Source organism: Poecilia reticulata, chromosome 15, assembly GCF_904066995.2.
Source record: "Poecilia reticulata chromosome 15, P_reticulata-male-v2, whole genome shotgun sequence".
NCBI classification, from domain to species: domain Eukaryota; kingdom Metazoa; phylum Chordata; class Actinopteri; order Cyprinodontiformes; family Poeciliidae; genus Poecilia; species Poecilia reticulata.
The window spans coordinates 2,736,754-2,761,718 of NC_088844.1; the positions used below are offsets into that span (position 1 = coordinate 2,736,754).

The 24,965-nt window shown below is 39.5% G+C and overlaps 1 protein-coding gene across 4 annotated transcripts in view; it reads right to left on the minus strand.

The window, feature by feature from the left end:
* Positions 1-298: 298 nt before the first annotated feature.
* Positions 299-24,965, minus strand: part of nckap1 (NCK-associated protein 1) — a 49,579-nt gene continuing 24,912 nt past the window's right edge. For 2 of the 4 annotated variants that reach the window (XM_008429045.3, XM_008429047.3), the window contains 29 exons: positions 24,347-24,433; positions 23,276-23,332; positions 23,034-23,176; positions 22,822-22,912; positions 22,482-22,619; positions 22,270-22,318; positions 18,360-18,516; positions 18,201-18,257; positions 17,553-17,649; positions 15,954-16,060; positions 15,640-15,772; positions 15,435-15,516; positions 14,409-14,467; positions 14,149-14,294; positions 13,912-14,044; positions 13,075-13,194; positions 11,988-12,127; positions 11,693-11,824; positions 10,529-10,747; positions 9,096-9,226; positions 8,878-8,975; positions 8,267-8,360; positions 7,574-7,656; positions 7,330-7,410; positions 7,154-7,247; positions 6,958-7,074; positions 5,069-5,178; positions 4,629-4,718; positions 299-1,681 (listed from right to left, as the gene is read on the minus strand). In XM_008429045.3, the coding sequence (XP_008427267.1) occupies positions 1,565-1,681; positions 4,629-4,718; positions 5,069-5,178; positions 6,958-7,074; positions 7,154-7,247; positions 7,330-7,410; positions 7,574-7,656; positions 8,267-8,360; positions 8,878-8,975; positions 9,096-9,226; positions 10,529-10,747; positions 11,693-11,824; positions 11,988-12,127; positions 13,075-13,194; positions 13,912-14,044; positions 14,149-14,294; positions 14,409-14,467; positions 15,435-15,516; positions 15,640-15,772; positions 15,954-16,060; positions 17,553-17,649; positions 18,201-18,257; positions 18,360-18,516; positions 22,270-22,318; positions 22,482-22,619; positions 22,822-22,912; positions 23,034-23,176; positions 23,276-23,332; positions 24,347-24,433 (3,162 nt within the window). In that variant the 3' untranslated portion in view covers positions 299-1,564. Of the gene's footprint in view, positions 1,682-4,628; positions 4,719-5,068; positions 5,179-6,957; positions 7,075-7,153; positions 7,248-7,329; positions 7,411-7,573; positions 7,657-8,266; positions 8,361-8,877; positions 8,976-9,095; positions 9,227-10,528; positions 10,748-11,692; positions 11,825-11,987; positions 12,128-13,074; positions 13,195-13,911; positions 14,045-14,148; positions 14,295-14,408; positions 14,468-15,434; positions 15,517-15,639; positions 15,773-15,953; positions 16,061-17,552; positions 17,650-18,200; positions 18,258-18,359; positions 18,517-22,269; positions 22,319-22,481; positions 22,620-22,821; positions 22,913-23,033; positions 23,177-23,275; positions 23,333-24,346; positions 24,440-24,965 lie in introns of all 4 variants that reach the window. The other 2 variants (XM_008429044.3, XM_008429046.3) reach the window with 1 other exon arrangement.

The following is a 24,965-nucleotide window of genomic DNA, read 5'->3' on the forward strand; positions in this document are numbered from 1 at the left end:
ACACCAATTCATGATCTGTTACACACCCAACATCTAACTGACATCCACCTGAGCGTCGCGCTAAGATCGCAGGACAGTTAAAAGGTTAATATTCTGTTTATACAAGGACCTCTGAATAGATAAAGAGAGGTATATATATATATATATATATATTAAGAAGATAAAAATAAAAAAATATATACATGTGACAATTAACATAAAATATTGCAGATGTTTTTTATTTGTCCCTTAAAATCCTAATACCAAACTGTAAGCATACAGCTGATAAGAAAGAAGAATCCAGTGAAAACACCACCAGGAGTGTTTACATATATATATTTATTTAGTCTTATTGCAGCTCCAGGTTTTTGTAGTTTCACAGGTCAGAGGTGGATTAGCGTTTGAGTTGCTTTTTCAGTGGAGGAACTGGTTGAATTTATTTCCTGTTAATAAAGTTAAGCACAACGGATTAATAAAACCTCTGAGTGTGGATGGTCAGCTTTCAGCTTCACGAGTGTAAAAACGGGGCGAGGAAAACACCAAGTCTGCTCCAATAAGGCCCTCCGAAGAGGGAACAGCTGAGGGGAATGTCTGCAGCCGTTCCTGTCACTTGTTCCCTCAAAGTTTTTGTTCCTGCTAACAAAGCTGCTGCAGTCGCACTTAAAAAAAAAAAAAAAAAAAAAAAAAAGGCATCACACACCATTAATAAAACACTTCACCACTTCCAAGCCCTGATACACAAGATTTTTTTTTTCTTTTTTTTTTTTAGTGTCAACACATTTGGCAAATGGTCATCATTGTCGTCATCATAAAAATAAAGCATAAACATTAAAAACAGACAGGTTCAGTTCACATCGAAGTAGAATACAGATAGCATATCTTTACCCACAAAAAAGTTTGTGTTACGACTACCTAGAAAAAACCCAAAACAAATAAAAAAACAAAAAAAAAACCATCACCATGTTATACAAATGTATGGTTTTTATGTGATGAAATGCAGAAAGATTGTTAGATAAGTAGAGTATCAGCTCAGGATGTCTGTCAGTGTGTGGAAACCTACGAGTAACGTGTTTTTCGGCATTGACCCGTCGTCCTCGACGACCAAAAGAACCTCCACGGCACACAGAACCAATGCATTCCCAAAAAGTAAGCATCCAAATCATCAGAGAAGTTTCAGCTCAACAATAGAAATCTCAAAACGTCTATTAAAATTAAAAAATAAAGGAGAAAAAAAAAGGAATATTTCAGTGTCAGCTTTATATATATACTATATCTTTATATTTTTGTTCAATAAAACATTGTATATTAGGTGTTGCAGTGGTCATGGTCACCAGCAACGCCGTGGAAAACAATGACAGAAATGAAGACACTGATCCCCCCTCAGGTCATCCAGCTGTATGTGTGTGTGTACGTGTGTGTGTGTTTTGGTTAAAGTAATTAGCGGCTTCTTTAGTGTGTTAATGTTTTTGCCGATATAGTGTTGGTTTTTAGAGGATTCAGCTGAGGCCTTGTGGGCCGGCGTGTTGCGGTAGTGTTTGTGTTTTTATGTACATGTCGGCGCCTCGGCCGCGCGCTCGCTGCGCCTCTATGCGCTGGCGCTGATGCTCTGTTTGTAGACGGCGTGGTAGGCATTCCTCAGCAGGACGTAAGGGAAGCAGGACTCCAGCAGGTCCATGGTCAGGAAGGGAGACTCCTGCACAATCTGAGGTAGAAGAAAATAACAATATACATATATCAGTGACGTGTGGTCAGGGGAGGTAGAACCTCACCTGTCATCATGGAAAAATAATATATAATAATAAAATCACTTATATTGCTATTTTCACCCTGTGGTTTGTACTATAAAGTACCTATTTTTTATTTAGCTTAACCAATTCTGATTGCTTTTTCTTCAAAAATCGCTGGATTTTTGCATTTTCCCATTTAAATGCTCAGAAGCGAAGCAGGTGAGGCAGCAGCGAGCTGAGCCTCACCTGGGATTGCGCAACCTCTCACTAACTGCACTGGCTGCCATTATATGGGAGCATGCTCCTCCTGTCTGTACGCCGGCAATAAAATGGCTAAAAAACATTTGGTAACACTTTATTTGAAGAGGTGTGCATAAGACTGACATGACACTGTCATAAACGTGACATAACATCCGTCATGAACATAAAGAAGTCTTTATGAATGTTTATGACTGTTGTCATGAAGTGTCATTTGGTAAATAATGACACTTTTAATGCAAAGTTGCTCTAAAAGTTGCATTAAAAGTCCATTAAAAGTGCCAACTTTGCATGATTTTGTAAATTGTGATAATGTAATGACCTTCAAATAAAGTGTTAGCAAACATTTAATATATGGACTGATTTTCCATAATTTAGCTTATATATATAATGTACAGTGTTTTTTTTGTCACCAACTGTGTGTGTATCATGTTTTGTGTGCAGAGGAGCGATAAGAAACGGCAGAGAACAGATTCGAGGTGAGGCAGGTCTCCTGCCTCATCACTCATGATCCCAGATATTGTGACTCCACAACTGCAGAGTAAGACACAGCGAGCTAGCCATAGAGTTAGCCCAGGGGTGGGCTATCCTGGTCCTCGAGGGCCGGTGTCCTGCAACTCTTAGATGTCTCCCTGGTAGAACACACCTGGATCCAATAGCTGAATCACCTCCTCAGTTCAGTCAGGTTCTCCAGAGTCCTGCTAACGACCTCATTATTTGACTCAGGTGTGTTGAAGTAGAGACACATCTAAAAGTTGCAGGAGACCAGCCCTCCAGACCTGGAGTTGCCCAACCCTGAGCTAGCCATACAGTGAATAAGTAAAGTACAGCGATATATCTGTTTTCTCCTCTCTTCCGACATGAACATGAAAGACTACATTTCTACACTTAAACAGTTTTCTAAAGCGGATTTTCAATTGAAGTAGGAGATAATAACTAAAGGAAGACCAACACTAGGGTTGCTACCTTTCAGAAATCAAAATAAGGGACATGTAAAGCAGGGGGAGAGGAAGGGGAGGGGAGGGGAGGGTGCTGCTGCGGCGGCGGCTGCGGCGGCAGCGTGTCGGTTGGTCTGTGTTACCCAGAAAGCAGTTGGGCACAATATTGCAACACCCACACTGTGAGTCAAACACTGACCGGGGCAGCCTACTATATAAAGTACTCGGGGACCATTTCTTCATTATAACACATCCATATTTGTAGAATACGGAGCAAATCGCGTCCCGTATCGGTCCAATACGATACGCTATGCTTAACAGCCAATTTCGGGACGGGTGGCAACCCTAACGAACACCGGAGCTGAAAGTTTTGCTTCGAGACAGTTTTATGATTTTTAAACGGAGTAGAAGACATGCCGAGGATGGACTGGGCTTTGGATGAACGGATAATTTTGTGCAGAATTCGAGGTGCATGGATTTCATTGATACGTAAAGATAAGACGGCAATAAGATGTTTTTGTTTAGTTTAATGAAATGTGCGTTTTGTGGGTTACAGTTTATGTCTAAATAATTCAGTAAAGTAGAAGCAGCAGCTAACCTACCACAGCAATTATTAATAAAACATTAAGCCTAAAACGTACAACAACAACAAACTAAATGTTCTGTTCTGTGTGAAAAATTTTTGAATGTTTTTTTTGGTGTTAAATCCTAAAACACGAAGTGGCATTGTTGTCAGTTGCTATGGCAACGAGTCTGCGTCTAGCTTGGCGGATACAGACTTTCTTGATCTTTCCCTTTGCTGTGGATCATAGGACGAAATTAATACCTACATTTCTAAGTTTAACTGAGTTAACGCAGCTATGGATGACATGTAAAGCCTTGCATGCCTGCGCGAAATTTCCGTAGGTCCAATAACATGCATGGTGTCTATATAAGTCATAAGTCAGTGCCTCACCAGCAATGAACCTCACCGCACCACACTTATATATATATATATATATATATATATATATATATATATATATAAACGTCAGACTTTACAGTTTTCCTAGGTTTGAACGTCTCACTTTTACTTTTCTCAAACATTTCTTATCATTATGACCAAACAGTTTAACGGCTGGTAAAAGTATTCCAGATACTTTTACAACTAAATAGTTTTTTTCTAAAACACAAACTACCATCAACTGTTGGTCATAAATTCAGAAGCAGCTTTTTGTTAAAATGAGAAACCAAACTTGTTAAATTGAGAAAACTCTTTTTTACAATGATATTTATTCTCTTGTTAAAACCCAAATCTTTTCTTGTTTAAATAAGAAACAAGAAGATGTTACTGTTTGATGTAGCAGCCAAACAGCAACAATTCTGGAATATTTTGAGTGTTGTCTAGACAAAACAGGGTGACAAGAAGGAGGCTCGTCGAGAGCCTCATTACGAATTTTTAAGAAGTTGTAATTTGTTACAATTCAGCTTCTTTTAACGATCTATGCAGCTCATTTTAAGTTCAAATTTTCTAGAATTTTTAAACACCACATTAAATACACATACATGTTTTAGACTGTATGTTTAACTTTGACGGTGCCAATTAGAAAAAACCCACTCTTCATTCAAACTTGCAAATAATTCTTGTTTAAATAAAAATTAAAATAAAATCATTTCCCAGTGCAAAAAGCAGTTAAAATATTTCACTAGCAGCCTAAAATGTCTCCTGTCTTCAGCGTCCCCTCACCATGTCCAGCAGCAGGTAGACAGACTCTCTGTTTCGTGTGGTCATCTTGTCCGTCTCCTGGCCGATCTTCAGGAGGCTGGACGAGGCCAGCTGCACATATAGACACAGACACACATTGTTTTGTAGCTTCATTTGAAATGGAGATCTGTTAAAATAAATCAACACAAATACTATTTTTTAAAACCTTTTTCCAGCCTAAAACACAGCATTAAAACTAAAATCAAGGGTGCTGTGGTGGCGCAGGGGCAAAGCAAATCCCATGTATTGAGACCTTAGTCCTCATGCCGGTGGTCGCAGGTTCGAGTCCCAGCCTGGTGACATTTGCCGCATGTCTTCCCCCTCTCTCATAACCCTCTTTCCTGTCAAACTACTTTCAAATAAAGGCCACTAGAGCCAACAAAACCTTAAAAAACTAAAATCAAATAATTTCTCTGTCTTACAGCCAGGAACTCCTTCAAACGGTCCTCTATGCTTCCCTTGTGGATGGTGAAGAGAGCCGCAGCGATCTGATTGATGGCTTTGGCCAAACAGTGGATGTTGTTGCAGTGGCCTGTAGGGGGCAGCAAATACAAACTGTTACCAGGAGTTTTCTTTTTTTTTATTGAAATCCATCAAAACAGCTCAAGAGTCTGACTTCCAGACCTGACAAGCTTCATGTGGAACTGACAGAGCAGATTAAAAACTATGGATTTTTATGTATGTTTAATGGAGATAACAGATAAATGTGAAATGGGAAGCGCCAGGGTGGAATTGTGAACTCGCAGGATGGCTAACACAGCGGTAATGAGGCCGTGTACAAAGAAATGGTGGCGGCAAAACCAATTGTCGGCTGAGACGCGGTCTGCATACCAACCAGAGCCGAGCCTCTCATAACTTATTATCCTCTTTAGAAGGCCCTTATTAACAGGCCAGCCTTTCATTTCAAGGTTGTTAGGAGGCGACATCTTCATAATTCATCCTCTGAGTGACAAATGTCTTTGATAGCTTATCAAAAGCCTCATTTAGCTACAACAGAGGGACTCGACTGGGGAAAATGTTCAGTTGACTTTCACTTGATTGGTGCTTTTATTGAAATGCACGAGATTTAATATATCAAACTGAATAAACAAGCTAATTGGGGGGAAAAGGCATTTAAAAGATTGTGAGTCTTATTTGCCATTAAAACTGTTAAATGCCAAGATCATGGTAAATGCTGCGCATTACTGCTTTTAGGCTGTAAACTGCCGTGAACTGCAAAGTTTATTAATATTACTTATTTTTGTAATTGGAATTTTAAAAAATCTCAAAGGTAAGCATGGAGGGAAAAACATTCACAGTCTTGAAATAATGTACCGGTAATGGAAAAATGTGACATTTTTAGCGTAAATGTGAGTAATTTGGATCTTAAAAATATCAACTATTTGAAAGACAATGAAAATTCAACGTCAAGCCCGATAAACTTAAAAATAGTTTGATTTTTTTCACATTTTAAAAAGAATTACACGAGGCATGTCTTAGTCATGTTTTCATCACCGTTTTATCATGTGCATTTTGCAGTACTGCATTAGAAACGGTCGATGGACACTGCAGAATTCAAAATAACTTCCTTCATTTTGAATAAAAGATGTTACACTCGGCTGAGTTAGTCTTTGGCTTTGCGAAAAACAGTCAATGAAGTAAAGTGGAGATGGAAACATATTTGCTGCATAAGTTGTGATGTAGCGAATGGAACATTCAGAACATTCGCTACATGTTCTGAATGTTACGTTTGCTACATCAGTGGTGCCCAAAGTGGGTCCTCGAGGGCCGGCATCCTGCGTGTTTTAGTTCTCTCCCTGGTTTAATGCACCTGGATCAAAGGATGGCTCATTAGAGGCCTAAGAACACTGACATACTGAAATGGTTGTTACTACCACCAGAGAGAGAAATAAAACATGCAGGATGCCGGACCTCCAGGACCGACTTTGGACACCCCTGCGCTACAACATGTTACGACACCCACCAGAGGTCTGCACCACCAGAGGCATAGAAGTTAGAGAAATTTCAAAGTTTAAACCTCCAGTTCAGAGGGAGCTTTTTCTTTATCTGAAATGTGTGGTCCATGCCAGTTCAAAACCACTATATCTAGTTTATATTCTGCATTACAGACAATTTCTTCCTATTTAACTGATAGATTTCAGGTTGTGAAATATGGAAGCTTTACATCACGATCAGTTGTATGTTATGGTCCATGGGAGTCCCATAGGGTAGCATACTGGGTCCACTGCTTTTATGTTTTTTTATTTATATAATCTCAGCTCCTTTCTGTTGAAAAAATGGTCACAAGCAACCTAACAACTCAGTGACTCACCTTCGATGGCAGGGCTGTACTGAGACATCACATTGCTTGCAAGGGTCGGCAAGGAAACGGCCACAAACACCATCAGCAGACAGGCAATTTTATATTCCTCCTCTGGACTGATATTCTCTGCCCAGCACCAACCAAACCATGTTGTTAGAAAACAGGCTGAGCTTATGCTGACATGTCGAGTGTGTTTCCAACTTACCGCTCTTCTGGGAGGACAGCGCCACCACCAGGGCTGGGTCAATCTCGCAGGGTAAACCGGCAGCAGAAGACAGCTCGTAGACATTCATGGCCACCTGGTGACAGGAAATATTAACTCGCATCAGCATGAGAGGAGGAAGACATGGTGGTGTTACTTTGAGTGTGAATGTGTTCGACCTTCATGTCAGTCTCTCGGGGGATGTGGTCCTTGAAATCCTCCACCGAGCTGACCAGGAAAGGAATGTGGCAAGACAACACCTGAAAGGAGGAAAGATCCGGATTATCTGTATTCGTCTCACATCGCCGCCTTGGCTCTAAAGGCCTGTGTGTGTGTGCGTGTGTGTGTGTGTGCGTGTGTGTGTGTGTGTGTGTGTGTGTGTGTGTGTGCGTGTGTGTGTGTGTGTGTGTGTGTGTGTCTTACATCTCTCAAAGCTTCCTGTGCAAGAGAGCGGAAGGATAAAATTACGCCAATGATGGTCATCCTCTTCAGAACGCTGTCCACAGCTACAGAACATAAAAAACACTGACCATGAACACACTAAAGAGGTGAAGCAAATGTTACTCGATGCATTTCAAAGATTCAAAGTACAAATATCTAGAAACAAGACATCGGATGATTTACCCTGGTAAGAATCAAGATGATGGACAAAAACCTGCTCACTGACGATAACTACCATTGGTTTTAGCTTTAGTACTAAGTCTTAAATGGCATGTAAAGAACAATGGATGCTTTGCTTCTAATTGTCAACACTAGCACAGCTAGATAACAAAGTCTGTGATAACATTCACAGGTCAGTGAAAAGTTTTAAGTAAAAAAAAAAATTGCGTGGGGTAGGGAAGCAAGTTATTTATGCTAGCTTGACTTTGACAACCTTAACATGTTGATGTGCTGTGGAATTTGGTGTTTTGATTCAATTAAAAAAGGAGACCTACACACCAAACTCTATAACAGATCATCAGTAAAGTAGGTGTTTAGCAAATCAACAACCGCTGTCTTCATATTTGCGTAAACTATAAATCCAACATTTCTTTAGTAAGTACAATGAGTGGAAACCCCAGTAATCATCTTGGAGCTCTAACTGTGAGGTTAACATGTCCATATGTCTGTGCTTACAAGTGAGTTTCTTGAACAGCGCAGCCATGTGGTCCGGTTTGTCAAAGCTCGTTCTCATCTGGGTCAACACTTCCATGTTTTCCACCACCAGTTTCTACAAACAAGATAAGAGAGACAGAATAACAACAGCTTATGTAAGGATGTACTGGATTAAACCTTTTTAAATGATTGGATTTTGAGTCCCTGACTGAACCCAGTTTCTGATTAGGGTGTTGATTTCCAAAGAATTGCAGTTCCACCTTATAAAATCATAAATGAATGATTTAAATGTGAAAAAGAAGGATTTAAAAACATGACATATCCAGTTAAAAAAGTAATTGAAGGAAGGAAATAAGTGGCATGGATTTTAAAGAAGAGACTATTTAAAGCTGCTCAGGGTTGGTCAGTATTGAGTGCAAAATAATCTCAACAAGGAGATTCCTCAACTTAACCGATCATCATTCGTTATATAGAGTAGGAAATGGTAACTTCTTAAAGTTCAAAGTAACCTGCATGGGATACCTCAGTGTTTTACATTTAACATTCAGAGACATAATGTGGGTTTAAAATTGCTGAATGCCTGAAACAAATACATTCCAATCATGAAAAGTAGCTTCTGTAATTTGTATTACCTTTAGCTCGGCAACCTGTGATGAGATGTGCCACATCAGACTCTCGCTGAGAAACTTCATCCCGTACGGCCCCAACAACTCCGAGAGGGAACGCATCTCTGAAAAACACAGCAAAAAAAACATACGAGTTCATTCCCATTCATGCTTTACCTCTTCCCTACGTATAAACAAATGAAGAACACAAACAGCCTGACGTTAGATGGAAAGCATGAGGGTACCAGAGATGTCAGAGTATTCTTCGGCATTGAACGTCAGTTCGTTCTCGGTAGGCAGGTTGACGAAGGCCTTCATGGCGGGGAAGTAGGCGATGTGTCCGTTACTGACCTGACGGAGCAAAGTTTCCAAGTACCTGCATGGACGCAGAACAGAAGCTCAGTACTCGCTTCACTTAAACAGAATAATAATAAAGTATAAAGCTATGTTTATTTACTATGATGGCATACAAAAAAAGAATTAAATAAAATTAAGAGAACAAAGTTATAATATTACGAGCATAAAGTCGTACTAAAATAAAGCCAGAAAAATATGATAGTATTAAAATACGATAATTGAGTTGTAATAAAACAAGATAAAAGTTATAAGAATGTGTGAATGAAGTCAAAATAACACAAGAATAAAGTCATAATATTACAACTAATAAGAATGAAGTTGTATTCGTAATGCTTTGATTTTATTCTTGGAATTTAATTTTTTCACATTTTCTTAGGATGGCCCTAAAACTCCATCATAATTTGCTGAGATGTAACCTTGACAACCAGCAGAGAAAAAGGTTTTGCGCCATTATGGAAAATCTGCTTTTTCAGCCCTTAAATATTTTTTGTGCATTTTGAGTGTCTAATAGTGCAAAGAATTTAAATGTATTCTCTCCAGGTACTACGTAGATATCTTTATATTCTTTTTAGGTTATATTTTCAGTTTGTTCATTTTTATCTATTCCCTATTATGTTTTCTTTCTTCTCTACCACCATATTTGCGGTGGAGCTGTTAAACGAGGTCATGGCTTCCGGATAATCAGTTTTGTGAATTTGCTATTTTTTTTTCTCCTCGCAGCAATTTTGCCCTTATTTTTGTCGAGGTTTATTTACTTCATTCATGTTGTGGTAGCATTAATATTTTAATAAGTATCTGACATGCTCCAGGTATTTGGTATGGGGGGTGAGGGTGAAAATACATTAATAACAGCATTGGGAAGCACGGTTCGGCAGGATCGTCGTCTTCACTCTCCTGCTCTGGATCAGACTTTGGATTGTTGACATCTTTAATAAACTTGGGAGTAAAAAGTTTCTCTTCCAGTTGATAATCGTATCGCTGCTATCAAATTACAAAAATGGAAGAACGGAGTGGAGTGGGACACTGTGCGACCTGGAGAACATGAAAGGTCTCATTCACATTAATAAAGACCACAGCAAAACGAGTTGCTCTAAAATTCACCTCAGAACAGGTGAATGAGGGCCTGCAGATTTCAGACCAAAGCATTGCTGTTCTACTTTATATAGACCATAAAAGAATGATTTACATGTGAAAAGGAAGGATTTAAAACCATGACATGTCCACTTTTTAAGTTTGGGATCCTGATGGAGGTGGGAGTTACAGCCTGACATGTTGATGACTTAAGGTTGCTAAACTGACTCTGATCTATAATCCAACACACCAGTTTGTGTATAAGCTGGTGATGGTGGGCTCCCCATGGCTGTCCAGGTGCTGCGTTTGCTGCAGGAGGACATTGTTGAAAACTCGGGTGATGTCGATGGTGACGTAATTCTCTATGGACTGCAGCACCGTCATGTAAGCCCGGACGCTGGTCAGCAGCTCGCTGGGCTTGGCGATCTCCTGAGTGGCCTGGTTGTACATGGTCATCCCAACTATAGACCTGCAAGCAGAACAGACAAGTGGATTGGTTAGAGGTCAAAATGATGCTTTATTGCAATGTTTATTCTGTTCTCTCTTTCTTTCTTTCAAGCGATATAATAAGCAATCATTCACACTTCTTTATTAATCATGCAGAAATTCATGTTTTTACCATTTACTGAATTTTTCCAAGCACTAAACATCATAAAAAACTGGAATATTTTCACTGAAGTCTTATTTAACTTATATGTAGGGTTAAAAGTGACAAATAGATACATCATTAAATCATTAATCTAATGCATAAATAAATACCCGTTTAATTAAATATTTATTTAAAAGACAAAGTGAAAATCATGGCAGCCATGACATATTTGAGTTCAACAGATCGGCGTTAGCCCCCCTGCTAGACATTCAAGACTCCTGCAGCAACAGGAATCTTGAAGTGATTAACAGTTTATGTATTTCTTGGTCCATTTAATACATAATTCAATTATTTTTGTATTCATTTAATTCTGTTCCTGTTTTTGTAGAAATTGATTTTTAATAAAACTAAAGTTTCATCCTAATTATGTATATTATTATTACAACTTATTTTTATTATTATTTTAAGTCGGCAGCAAAAATTTCATCCATCTCAAATATTTGCCAGTTGTAAAAACCCTCTAAGTCTGAATGGTGGACTTTTTGGGGGTTTGGAAGTAACCTTATAAGTTCTCCCAGATGTATTGGCAGCAACAGTGTTCAAACACAGGAAGGTCAACATTTTGTTTTAATATCAACATTTAGGTTCAGTTTTAATCCATCCAAGGTTGCAATTAAACTTAAAACCACATAAAGCTGCTTTTCTTGACTGTATTTAGACTTTGTAAATAGGCTGCAGGCTCAGAAACTCTAAACTGGACAAAAGTAACAATTTCTTTACGGTTTGTTGTTTGTGCGTGCGTGTGTGTGTGTGCAGCAGTTTTACTTTGTGAATCGGATCTCCAAGTGTGAGGTGAGGTACTCTCTGGGTGTGAACGTGTGCTCCCACACCACTAGGTTGGGGACATAGTTGATGGAGAAGCAGAGCTCTGATAGAGCTGTATGGAGTTTATCCAGACTGGAAAAATAAAGAAAAGCAGGAAGTCAAAAACAATCATTATTGATTATATTAAAGTCAAATTAAAGGCTTATTGGCCAAACCACAATAAAATAACTGGACTGTAAAATAACATAAAAAGCTAGACAGTCCGGTAGACTGTCTAGCTGGTTTTGGTACTGACTTGGTGACCATTAGCCGGTTCTTCCTCATGCTCTCCACTCCAGGTTTTTCCCTCTCTGGCTCCCCCTTCTTTCCTGTTGCCTTCTTGCTCTTCTTGTTCACAGCCTGGCTGATGGTCTTAGCACAGTGTTTGGGCAGCAGCTGACGGAAGAAAAGGAACAAAGAGTCAAAAACCAGACATGACATTACTGGTGCTATGCTTGAAATGTTGCCACTTCAATATTAATGCACCATCTTCTTCAGAACCGGAGGGCCAAGCAGGCCTGATTAAAACTGACAGACGTTAGAAATTCAGACAATCCTCACTTTAAAATTTTGAGAAATACAATGACCTGCTTTGCTATCTATCAGTGGGCACTGCTAGCTAAAATGTTAGTTGCACTAATCCTAAAAAGCTAATCATAAACATTAGTCATGCTAATGCTAACTAGCCCTAACCCCTTTCTGTATTTCTACTAAATACAGAAAGGGGGCATTTCAGTATACCTAGTCAAGCATTAGCATCCTGCTAAATACAGAAGCTAAAGCATGACTAAAGCTACGAGCGCATTAGTAGAAGTGTACCCGCCGCTGTTGTTAATGTACACTGATGTAGCCAACATGACATCATTTTATGTGACTCAATGGAATATTAAACAATGCAGTTTTATAACTGAGAAAACAAAAATAAAACCAGCAAGCTTCACTACATAAAGGGAAGCTTAGCTCTAACATTTCCTGTCTATACTTTTCTGCTGTGAAGTTTCTAAAATATAGAAAAAAATGGTAAGTCATCATGATTGAAGACACTTGATAAACAAACAAAAAATAACCTTTTTCTGCAAATGGTAGCTTTGCTATCATTTATATTAAAAACTGCACCTGTCAGATCTGGTTATTTGATGCAAATGAGTCAATCAGGGTTTAATAATCAACTCTGTTTCCTAATTTTGGAACCATTAAATTGCACTGAGAGCAACAGCTTCCTCTTTCAGGACCATAAACCACTGCAGGGTAAATTATTAGACGCTGTGGTAGACACTGATCTTATCGCTGTCTGGTAGAGATGGTAAATAGAAGTATTCCCGCAGTGGCTGAAGTGTTCCCACCTGGTCGCTGAGCGTACACTGCTCTGTGCAGATGTCGGTGATCAGGTTTCTGGCCTGCTTGGCCATCTCATCCAGGAACATGTTGCACAATGACAGGCTTCGGTCCCCTATGTGGTGACGCTGGAAAAAGACAACAAACTCTTACCTGAAGTTCATGTAAAGCAGGTTGATTTCTACTATGCAAAGGTATGCATCCCTGCTAAGCCTTTTTTATCTATTTTTTTTTCTCATTACAAAAACAATATTCTCATTTTATGTGGTAGAACAAAACAAAGTAGCTGAACATGCTGAGGTGAATTGTTTCCAACGGTTTTTACTAGACATGAACCTAACCAACATTAATATCTGTATCACTCCTGATATTTATAAAAATTCTAGATCATTTATCTGATACAATGTGTCCACTCCCTAAGGACAGATCTATTCAGTCTAATTCTATGCTGTGTGCTCTGAGAAACATTATGCTTTATTATATATTTTACATTGCTGTTATACTCTTAATTGCTCTGACTAAACAAATTAAAATTGTTTTTACATGTTTGACCAAGCTTGTGAAGCTGTTGGTGTATTTAGGTGTTCTGTACTGAAGCAGAGCTGTCAAATAAATTTGTAATTCAGTTAATTTATATCTGTGTTTTAATTCAATTCAGTTGTTTTTCTGTACCAGACTGGTATCAGCTGATACTAAACCGTTAGTGGTACTAGAAGAGAAAAAAGTGGATTGGTGTATGCCTAATTTCTACAAATAAAACTCTAAGAAGGTGTGGATGCAGCTCTCATAAAATGAGAATTTTTAAACATTTTCACCAATAAACCCCAGGTTGTCAGCTCTCTCACCTCTTCAGGACAGAGCTCGTGTGTGCAGGACATGAAGTGTGCGCAGAGCAGAGGGAAGCAGATGGAGTGGCGGCTTTGGGAGGGAAGCTCCAAGCACTGCTGGAACATTTTTTCAAATGCACGGCTGTAGAAACTGCACACATAATAATAATTTTTTTTTTTTTTAAAGTAAGGGATGGTTATAAGTAAAATATTTTTAATCATCAAAAGAACTTTTTGTCAGGTTTGGTGTCTCACCAGAAGATGGATAAGTCTGACGTCTCCACCAGCATCTCCACCAGAGAGTCGACCATCTTGGTGTGGAAGATGATGGTGTTCATCATCTTGCCGAGCTCCTTGTGGTCGGCTATACCGAGGCTAGCTTTAGAAACACTGGTGTACGCCTGGGAGGGGAGAGAGACAGGAAGTGAATAAAACAAAGTGGGTACAAGGCCCAGGAAAGCAAACAAACAAATCCCAAACCCAAAGTAGAAAAGTCTTCTCTGGGCTGTTTTTACCTGCAGTCTGAACCAGTCCAGTCTCATCCCCCTGAAGTCAAACACGTCTCCATCTTCCACTGGAAGGCAACAAATGGTTATTTACTCAAAAATAGATCCACCATCCCTTTAAAAGCTGAGCTCTGTTTCACAGTTGTAGAAATTGTCATCTAAATAAAAAACCACCAGACTTAGTTTGTGTACAAAAAACATTCCTCTTTATACCAAACATCTGCTGGTGATAGTTAAGTTGCTCAGTTAATCAATAGTGGCTGTTTCTGAATGTTTTCCTGCATCTTCACTCATAAAAATGAGCTGCAGCAGCCGCTTCATTGCTCTCAGTGTGTGAGACAAATGAATGACAGAGTCTGTGTTAATATCTTGAATTCCTTCTAGCCTCCAGCTGAAGTGATTTGGACTAACATGTTGGAAAAAAAATTAGCTGTAGAGTCTACAGTGTAGACAACAAGACTAAGGCAGCGCTGTAGTAGAAGGTAGAATACCGCCACCTGCAGGTGGGAGTTAGCATAACTTAAATTAAACCCAATGTTTTTGACTATTTTTGCAGAAAATTTGATAATTAATTAATTAATTAATACACAATTATGCATTAATTGTGTATTAATTGTGCATAATTGTGCTAATGCACAATTATGCATTAGCATAATTGTGTATTGTGTAAAACAAATGCAGGGAGCTGTTGATTTTGTGTGAATTTCCTTGAATGAGGAGAGATGGATGCTATTATCCACTTAATACAAAATAAACTGAACTAGCCTGCTTGGTAATGTGTAAGTCTTAATTTTGAGAGAGGTTTTTTGTGCTTGTTGGACCTTTTGTAAATGAACATCATACAGCCATAACCACAAAATCTGTTGCCAATAAAAGATAGCAATGAATTCTAAAGACCTTTTGTCAGTTTTATTGTAATTGTAATATATCAATTTATCATGATAACTTATATTTATGTTGCTCATCTCTAGTGTTGGTGGTACATCAAATATGACTCATAAGCTCACATTCAAGTAGATGACTTCACTATCTTACCTTGTTTGACGCTCAGAGAGGTCATGGTGTTAACAAATGAAGACATGATTATAGATTCATCCTCTGGACAAACAGACAGGTTCTGTTTAATAAAACCCAGACAGAGAATGAAGTAAGAACAAATGTTTACCAGAAAACACTGACTGACTGCTAAACATGTGAATATAAGGAAGCAGCTAGTTATCAGCCAACATTTTCTCCCTACCTGCACCATCTCATTGAGAACCACAGCGTCGAACCCAGACAGGTACTGGACGTAGTATCGCTGCATCACAGGGCCGTACTTCCTGACGTGAGCTCTGAGCTCCTCCATGTAGAAGATCAGCTCTGCAATGTGTCTGAAAAATACACCGAAACTCATCAGGCCTGGAAGAAAAACAGCAGCTAACCAGCTGTACAGAGAGTAAACTGTGTGTGTGTGTGTGTGTGTGTGTGTGTGTGTGTGTGTGTGTGTGTGTGTGTGTGTGTGTGTGTGTGTGTGTGTGTGTCTGCGTGTGTATGGTTAATCGGTGTGCATACTTGTCTATGAAATCGTCGGTGCTTTTCTTCTGGATGTTGTCTGCATGTCGTAGCAGCCAGATGATTTCATCTCGGGCGAACGACAGTGCCATGAACACGAATAACGCCTAGAGGATCCAGACCACAGAGACTCAGGGAGGAAACAGGAACCCAACAGAAGATACTCCAAAAAAATATTAACCAAGCAAAACAAGAGAGTCTGAGTGTATCTCATATGCAGGGCTGGATGATACGGCTGAAAAACGCATCACGATTCATATTGGTCAATATCAATAATTATTGATTCGTTTTTGTTTTAAATATCTGAAATGCTTACCAGCTGATTTAAATCCAATCCAATTATTAATCTGAGAATCCAAAAGTTAAACAGATCTGCTCTTCACTCTACTGATGCTGAGCCCAACGGAAAGGCCTGAGCTTTTCACATGTTGATGTTAGAACGATTTTTATCACTGCAGATGCATCCTTTGCTACAAACGATCAAGACTTCACTCAAGGAATGAATGAATTAATTTCTAATATTGTCTTAAAAAAGTTAAAATGAAAAATCTCCAGAATTCGCCTTTTAAAAATAAAATTTGATTAAACAATTAATAGTCAAAATAAATCAGTCAGCTAAAACTAAAATAATTGGTAGTTACAACCATTGAATGGAGCCAATCTTTGATTTACACTAGAAGCTTTAAAAAACAGGAGTTAAACACTCCGTTTGCAACTTTACATGACATTTAAATTGACTGAATTTATATAGAGTTTTTTTCTAGTTCTACAAAACACTCAAATGGTTTTAGACTTAAAAAAATACTTTAAAATACTTCTGTTAGTTTATAAATCACTGAGCGGCCAAGCACCATAGTACATTAAAGATCTGCTGCTGTTGTATCAATATTCCAGACCTCTCAGGTCTTCTGGTTCTGCTCTGCATCTAGAACCAGAACCAAACATGGAGAAGCAGCATTCAGCTTCTATGCACCACAGATCTGCAACAAACCTCCAGAAAACTGTAAAACAGCTGAAACACTGAGTGCCTTTAAAGCTAGATTAAAAACCCACCTGTTTAGAGTTACTTTTGAAACATAATCAATGACACATGAATCCATAATCAGATGTGTATTGGTGATTTTGATGATGGAACTCAACAAAATGTTTGCTAGTTTTCTCAGTTGTTGATTGCAAAGTGACTTTGTATTTTTGTGTTTTATAATGTAAAGCATTTTGAACTGCTTTGTTGCTGAACTGTGCTATACAAATAAATGTGACTGATTAACTGATTGATGGGTAACACTGGGCTAAGTGCTTTGCTAAGCTGCTCATCAACATGTGACAGGAGCAAGCTGGAATCAAATTACAAGGTGACTACTCTTCCCACCAAGCCACAGCGTTTGATATTTTATCCAAAAACTTAAGAAACGAGCAACTAAATGTGATTGTTAGAGTTAAAATTGGCTCTATAAGCCACTGATGTCTTCGGTGATAAAGAAATCACAAGCACCGAATGTTTTTAAATTATCTAAAAAAGAGAGCCACAGCAGCTGAAAATGTGACAACTTTGTTCGCCAATTTCAGGTGTTAAAACACCCTTAGGGTATGTGATGTTACCTTTGGGCCTAGAAGTCCAGGTTGGTCGGCTAAAACAGTCGCCAGCTCCTTCAGAGCCGATCGGAGAAACTTGCGCCTCTCTCTGTGCATGGAGCCTCTGAAAAAGGGAGAAACACACACACGCACGGACACCCACACACACGCACGTAAACACACACACACACGCACGCACACACACACGCACACGCACACGGAGGCTGTCAGAGCGACACTCTGAACACAAGAGGCGTGATTAAAACGGCATTTTTGACACTTTCAGGACAATTCCGAAGAGGAGAGAAAGGAAGCAGAGGATGAGCGACGGCAGAACAATGAGAGTGGAGATGAAAGGGAAACATGGCAGAAGTAATAAGGATAAAAGCTGTGATGAGACAAAGAAGGGAGGATAAAACAGGGTAAAAGAAGGTGATGTCTGAGAGTTAGACTCCCTCAAGAAGACTCAGCAGGGAGGAAGAGGAGCTGAAATGACAGGTTTGAAAAAAAAAAAACCCAGCAAAGCCATAAAGAGAACAAGAATATAAATTAATAATACAGAAAATGTAGACCGTGGGAGGGAGAAAAGAAAACTAAAATGTAAGATTTTGTATGTTTAAAGTTTCAGCTAAGATATGATGAAAGGAATCCTAACAGGATTATAGCTTCACTTACGCATGAGACAGCGCCTGTTCTTTGCACTCTCTGATGTCGTTGATGCGTTTGTTATACCTGTCGAAAAGCAAAACGAAGGAATCAAAAATCTTCCTACTCCTTTTGTCGCTGCAAGAGTGTGAAACTTTGGAAATATTTGTCACGTGGCGGCGATCCTACCCTCTGATGTTGACGAACAGGTCTTCTGCGGCCTTGTGGATGTGGAAGACTTCGTCCCTAAACAGACAGAGGCAGGTGGAGCTTTGCAGGGCCAGTTTCCATAGAGACAGGGCGGCCGCGTCGCTGTTCAGCGCGGCGTGGCACAGGATAAAGCCGACTGCAGGGAGAGCAGAGAGGGAGGTTGAGTTACTTGGACTTTTAATTTTCAGCATTTGCCCCTCTCCCCTGTTTTAGGCAAACACCAGTGGTGATAAAACGTCATTTGATTTGGTTTTTCCATTTCCAGAAGATATGTGCTAAGAAATTGAGAGAAATTATCCCAAGATCTCAAACAAAAATTGACCTAAGGTTATTGGTAAAGTCATTCTGACCAGACATGCAACGATTAGAGATTTGCCACTGGTTTCTCATCTTAGATTTTTATGTGGCTTTGAGCAGCCAATTTCCATTTCTCCGTCAGAATTAGTTCAAAACTTTTTAATTTCCTGAGTTGCTGCTGTAAGATCATTCTGTTTACATTTTTCTTGAAAAAGTATGTCTAATCCGGTGGGAGACCAAGCTAAGCATGCTAGTTGTTAACCTCTCTAATGCGAACCCCAACCTAGTCAAGCTAATGGACAGCAGAAAGAGTAGGATTTACCAGCCTAAAAATGATAACCACTAGCCTCTCCAATGCTAAAGCAACAGAGTAGTCTTCTTCTCATTTGCCAGTGCCAGCAGCTCAGTTACTGGTGAAAGGCCAACAATAATCATCAGATCAGTAGCCAGTTTCAAAATAGATATAGTCTCCCGCAATAATGACAAACATCTCTGGGTGCACACTAGTGTTAATTTTGGCCCCAATAACAATCTACAGTATCTTACACTAGCAAGTAGCATGAGATAACCACTGTTGGCAGCAAACATCAGTCTCTGTGTATATCAGGGGTGAAAGTAGTTTTAAATTCTTGGGGGTACTATGACAAAAGTATATTATATATATATATATATATATATATATATATATATATATATATATATATATATAGAGAGAGAGAGAGAGAGAGAGAGAGAGAGAGAGAGAGAGAGAGAGAGAGAGAGAGAGAGAGAGAGAGAGAGAGAGAGAGAGAGAGAGAGAGAGAGAGAGAGGCTCAGATCTACCACACCAGACAAGACCCAAGGTGTAGGTTGTGCAAGCAGGCCCCTGAGACAGTCCAGCACATAACAGCAGGGTGCAAGATGCCGGCAGAGAAAGCGTACATGGAACGACATAACCAAGAGGCGGGCATAGTGTACAGGAACATCTGTGCAGAATATGGACTGGAAGCCCCGAGATCAAAGTGAGGACCAAAGGTGGTGGAGAATGACCGAGCTAAGATCCTGTGGGACTTCCAGATCCAGACAGACAAGATGGTAATGGAGAACCAACCGGACATTGTGGTGGTGGATAAAGAACAGAGGAAAGCCGTTGTGGTGGATGTAGCAATACCAAGTGATTACAACATCAGGAAAAAGGAGAAACTGGAGAAATACCAGGGCCTCAGAGAGGAACTGGAAAAGACCTGGAAGGTGAAGACCACAGTGGTGCCTGTGGTCATCGGGGCCCTCGGGGCAGTCACCCCCAAACTGGAGCAGTGGCTAAAACAGGAAATCTGAACTCCTGTTCGGCCCGTAAGCACAAAACAACAGTCAGAACCCGTTCCCCCACCCGTAGGCGGAGGGAGGCTACCCTCTCGTTCACCGGGGTAAACCCCAACGTACAAGATGGGGGGCAACGAGTATGCCCACTCCTGCCCGGCGCCTCTCACCGTGGGCAACTCCAGAGTACGTCCAGCCCCTCTCAAGGAGACTGGTTCCAGAACCAGAGCCATGCGTCGAGGTGAGGCCAACTATTTCTAGCCGGAACCTCTCAGCCTCGGACACAAGCTGCGGTTGCTTCCCCACCAGAGAGGTGACGTTTCACGTCCCAAGAGCCAGCTTCTGCAGCCGAGGATCAGACCGCCAGGGTCCCCTCCTTCGGCTGCCGCCCGTTACACACTGCGCCCAACCCCTTTGGCCCCTCCGACAGGTGGTGAGCCCATTGGAAGGAACTCAAAACCACTCGCACCTTTTTACTCTCTCTCTCTCTTTGTCGTTTAAGCACTCTCGTTGCCGTGGCAACAGCTCGCTCCTCGAGCTGAGCACAGATTACGTTTAAAACATTCAGTCCGTTACGATATCAGGTTTTCAGGCTTGATATTTATTTTGCTATTATTAATAAGCCTCTCATGAACACAGCGATGGTTGATTAGTTAATTTTAAACTCCTGCTCTGCTAGTTACTTTGATAATGGAACCGAAGAGCACAGAATTGCGCAACATCTTGTTGAAACAATAATTACTGAGATTATTATTTTTGTTGGGTCATTAATATGAAAACGTTTTGTTGACTTTTTGTTGTCTTTACTGTTGTTCTTTAATAAAGTTATGAACGTTTTGATAAGGAGTCAGAGGAGGACGTGCTGGTCTCAGCATCCTGGCGGCGTTCAGTTTGTCTCCTAATGCCAAGATCGATTCAAAACCTTCCGTGATCGTCGTGTTGCACCGCTGTTCTAGCAAAGCACGAACAGTTCAGAAACAATATGAAACGGGAAAAAAGCTATTTAGTAACTGATTAAGTCGTGTTTTAGATTGTTCTTGAAAAACTAATCAGTCACGGCTAATTAGTGGATGCACTCACGGCTGCACAGTGAACCCATCTCTTGCAGGTACTGCGTAACCCCACTAAATCTTTTAGGGGTGCTCGGTACCCTGCCGTACCACCATACTTTCACCCCTGGTGTATATTCTCTAAATTTCAGCATGTTCCATAACAGACAGAGGCCGACAGCTTGTTTGCTGTAATACAAACAGCTGTTCTTGTGTCCTAAAAAAAGTTAAATAAACCAGTCAGGTCATGGTTAATTTCACTTTAGTCAATTTGATAAAAGTGAGGTCATGCATACTTGAAAATCTGAGTATTAGTAGACAGAAAGTGAAAAAGCACAAAACAGAGAAGCAAGGAAAAAAAGCAGTATGCACAGAAGAGTATCTTTTGATTGTAGCAGGTTGATATCACAGCTAACAGGGCTATGTGGAAAACAAGCTAACAAGGCTCCTTACATTTTCAGTGTACTTCATTTAGTAATCACTTCTATACTTTTCGGTGTGGAAGTCATACTTTTGCTAGTGCACTGGTACTGCTTAGATTTTCCAAAAATAGAATCAGTTGAGCAGAAAATTGTTGATTCCAGCCAACTACCGGTCACCAAGCGAATCTCTACTTTTGGCAGAAGTTGACATAACGCCACCTACTATCCGGGCATGGTTGTTTTAGTGTCTGGTAAATGTTCTGCATCCATACCATTTTTAAATAAATATTTATTGTTTTCAAAAAATTACTGTCGACATAGCAGCAGTCAGGACAGTCATCAAGAGACATTTTACACGCAGTCCTCTAAGAACAGTCAGTGTAAATTGACTTTTACAACACTGGGATCTTCTACATCCATTGATGAGTCAATGCGGCAATAACAGCTGCAAACAGATTCCAACTGCCCAACTGTAATTAATATTGCAAAATTAATGACAATATGAAAGTATCAAAGCATAGTATCCCAACTCACATGTGCACAAACCGGTAGGCCAAGCTCCAGCAGTTCAAACAAGCAGTAAAAGAATAGGGCTACAGAGGAGGAGCAAAGCTGCTACTGCCTGTTACTAACACCGATGAAACTGCTCATATTTTCAAGGAATGGCCCCCAACTTCTAAAATATCTGGGAACATAATTATTGAGAGTGTAGTGTATTTTTTCTGTATCTAAACTTTTAATAAGATTTTTTTAACGTACAAATGTGATAAAATATATTTGCTAACAGACATATTCATAATGTAATGTTTCTACAGAACTTACACACAATCCACTTCTCCATTGCGTCCAATGACAGATATTCACAAGGCATCTAAAGATGGAGAGAAAGTCAAAGATTTTTTTTTTTGTCGTACTCTTTGTATAAATGTTCATTTTATGACCAAAAAAAGCCCAATGTATTTTTGTCAAAGCTTAAAAAAATGTTACAAAAATATGTCTTCACAAAACAAATCTTGAATTGTTTGAGTACTCACAGTGTCTGATTGAGCAGGGTTGAGCATGGTGGAGGGAGCTGAGATTAGAGAGAGCAGCTGCGCGTTCCTCCATTGGTCGGCAGACAGATTCCTCCTTGGATAGACCATCTGAAGGCTGATCAACGCATCCGACAGCGACTGCAAGGAAAGAGGCAAGACAGGAAGGGAACAGTACCACATTTAACAAATCCAAAGTTGAACTGTGACATACAATGCATGCACATGTTCAAATCATCCAACAAATTCAGGAAACCACTTATTTGGCCGGCAATAAAATCAACATTTTCCTTCATATATTATTAGATAGAATTATTATACTGTATAAGAGCAGATTTGATACCTTTCCATGTGGAACAAACTCCTCCATCATCTTCTTCAAAGGGTTCTCATAGTCAACGATCATCTGACCCAGCCTGGGGTATTCTCTGTCACTGAAACACACAAACAGCTTCAGTTACCACGGAGATAATAACCTCCATTTGGGTTTATTAGAACTGGGCGCATGGAATCAGTTCTCTAATGCGCTGCGTCGTTATTCCCTGCGCCGGTCACCTGGCTCCGTGGGTCATCTCGTGGGCGTAGTTGTACAGTCCTATGATGGCCTTTCTCTCCTCTATGCGGGAAAGGATTATCATCAGAGTAGTGTATGTCACCACCAGGTCCAGGTAGTTCTTGGTCAGGTCAAAGTTCACAGTCTGACAAACAAAATCACAAAGAGTAAAACAGATGTGACGAATAGCTTTGAAAGTATAGAAAGGCATCTTTTTAGGATGGTAATCGAAACAACTGCTTACAATGTCAAAGAAGACTTGGCAGGCATCAATTGTGTTCAGCAGCTCACACACATGGTCCTGTTGATATGCAGGAAAAATCCTGGTTACATTTTTTTATATTAGTTGATATAAACATAAGCAGTGGTGGAAGGTTATCTATGTGTTTTAACAGTGCTTTTGAGCAACAGCCTTTATAATGTTGGAAAGCCTGTTTAGTTCTCATTAAATGTTGCTCCTATGTAACATTGCCACATCCTATCCACCGATGGCAATAATCTTCTTTTTGAGACAGTAGCTACATTTCAATTATAAATTAGCACAAAACATTGTTGATATTCTGTTGATGATGAAAAAACTAAATTTTTTAATGGCAGCATCTCCATTAAATTATAATCACTCGTGAATTAGTTTGTTCACATGATAAGTAGTTTAAAAACATACTGCGCCATCATCCTCCTAATATTTCTATGGTCTTCTTCATCTTTCCAGCCAGTAGTAACATCTGGCTGGATCACATTTCGATACGGTCAAAAAATCAACTCACAACATTGTAACGCAAAAACTTTTTAATCAAAAGAAGACAGTTTTTCTGAAATTGCAGAGTTTCCATTAAGCAAATTTATTTTTGTTTCTGGTTAATGGAAAAGCAGCTACAGTGATGATAGGGTGTGAGGCAGCAAGTTTTTCTGGAAAAAATCTTGTTTTTGGAAGTAGGGAGATGTTGGAATAAAACTGACCATGTATCTCCATATTAATTGCTAAAAATTTGTTTAGTCACGTTTATTTTCATAGATCATATCTAAAATGTCCGGAGGAAATACCCGAGCACAATGCTATTGGCTGGGGTTTGCAAAGCAATGAAACAAAGAGTAGCATTCGTCTTCCTTTGGGCTGATTGGACGTTACCCCTAAGAGTAAATATTACAAAGACTTAAATATTAACCTTTGCGGTAGTGCCAAGATGGTTTCCAAAGTGTGTATTCATATATATTCAGGTATATTTAAAGCTTGAACGATTAAAATGGTTATAAGTGTTTTTGGACGAGTCTTTGAGTCTCAAGTATCTGTGGATGGTAGCTTGTTTTTTCTTACCTTGAATTCCATGACATCCACAAAGGTAAAATAGTAGAGAGCCAAGTTCTTGAGGATCTCAGACTTCTCCTTCTGCAGCTGAGCCAGCTGTTGCTGTGAAAAACATGAGAAAGAACGTGAATTTGCAATATTGTCTAGATTTTTATGCCTACTTTGCTTACTGGAAAAATCATCTTTCTGCATGAACAACAGTTTTTTGTAAGCGTTATGTTACATTCAAGGCTCGGCATACATTATTTGAGATTCTCACAGCACAATAACCGCGAGTAAAAAAATACCATAACTTCACGGCATTTAAACAAGAGTTTTAGGCAACAATGTTAAATATAATCCTACAATATTTTTTGTGAGTGAGGGGCATTTGAGAAGCTTTAGTACCAGTAAACACACTTTGGCCATGGTCTAGGTCTGATTTGGTCTATAAAACTCTTTCATGCTCTTACCTCATTGTTGGAGTGATAGCCTTCTGGTAGGCAACTTCAAGTACTACTAGCACCGAACATAGCTAAGAAAAATCTGTTATTCTTTTGAAATATTGCTTAATGTTCAAATCTATTAACACAACTTACTTTTAAATACCATTTTAAACATGTTTATGTATGTGTATGCTTAGGGATGT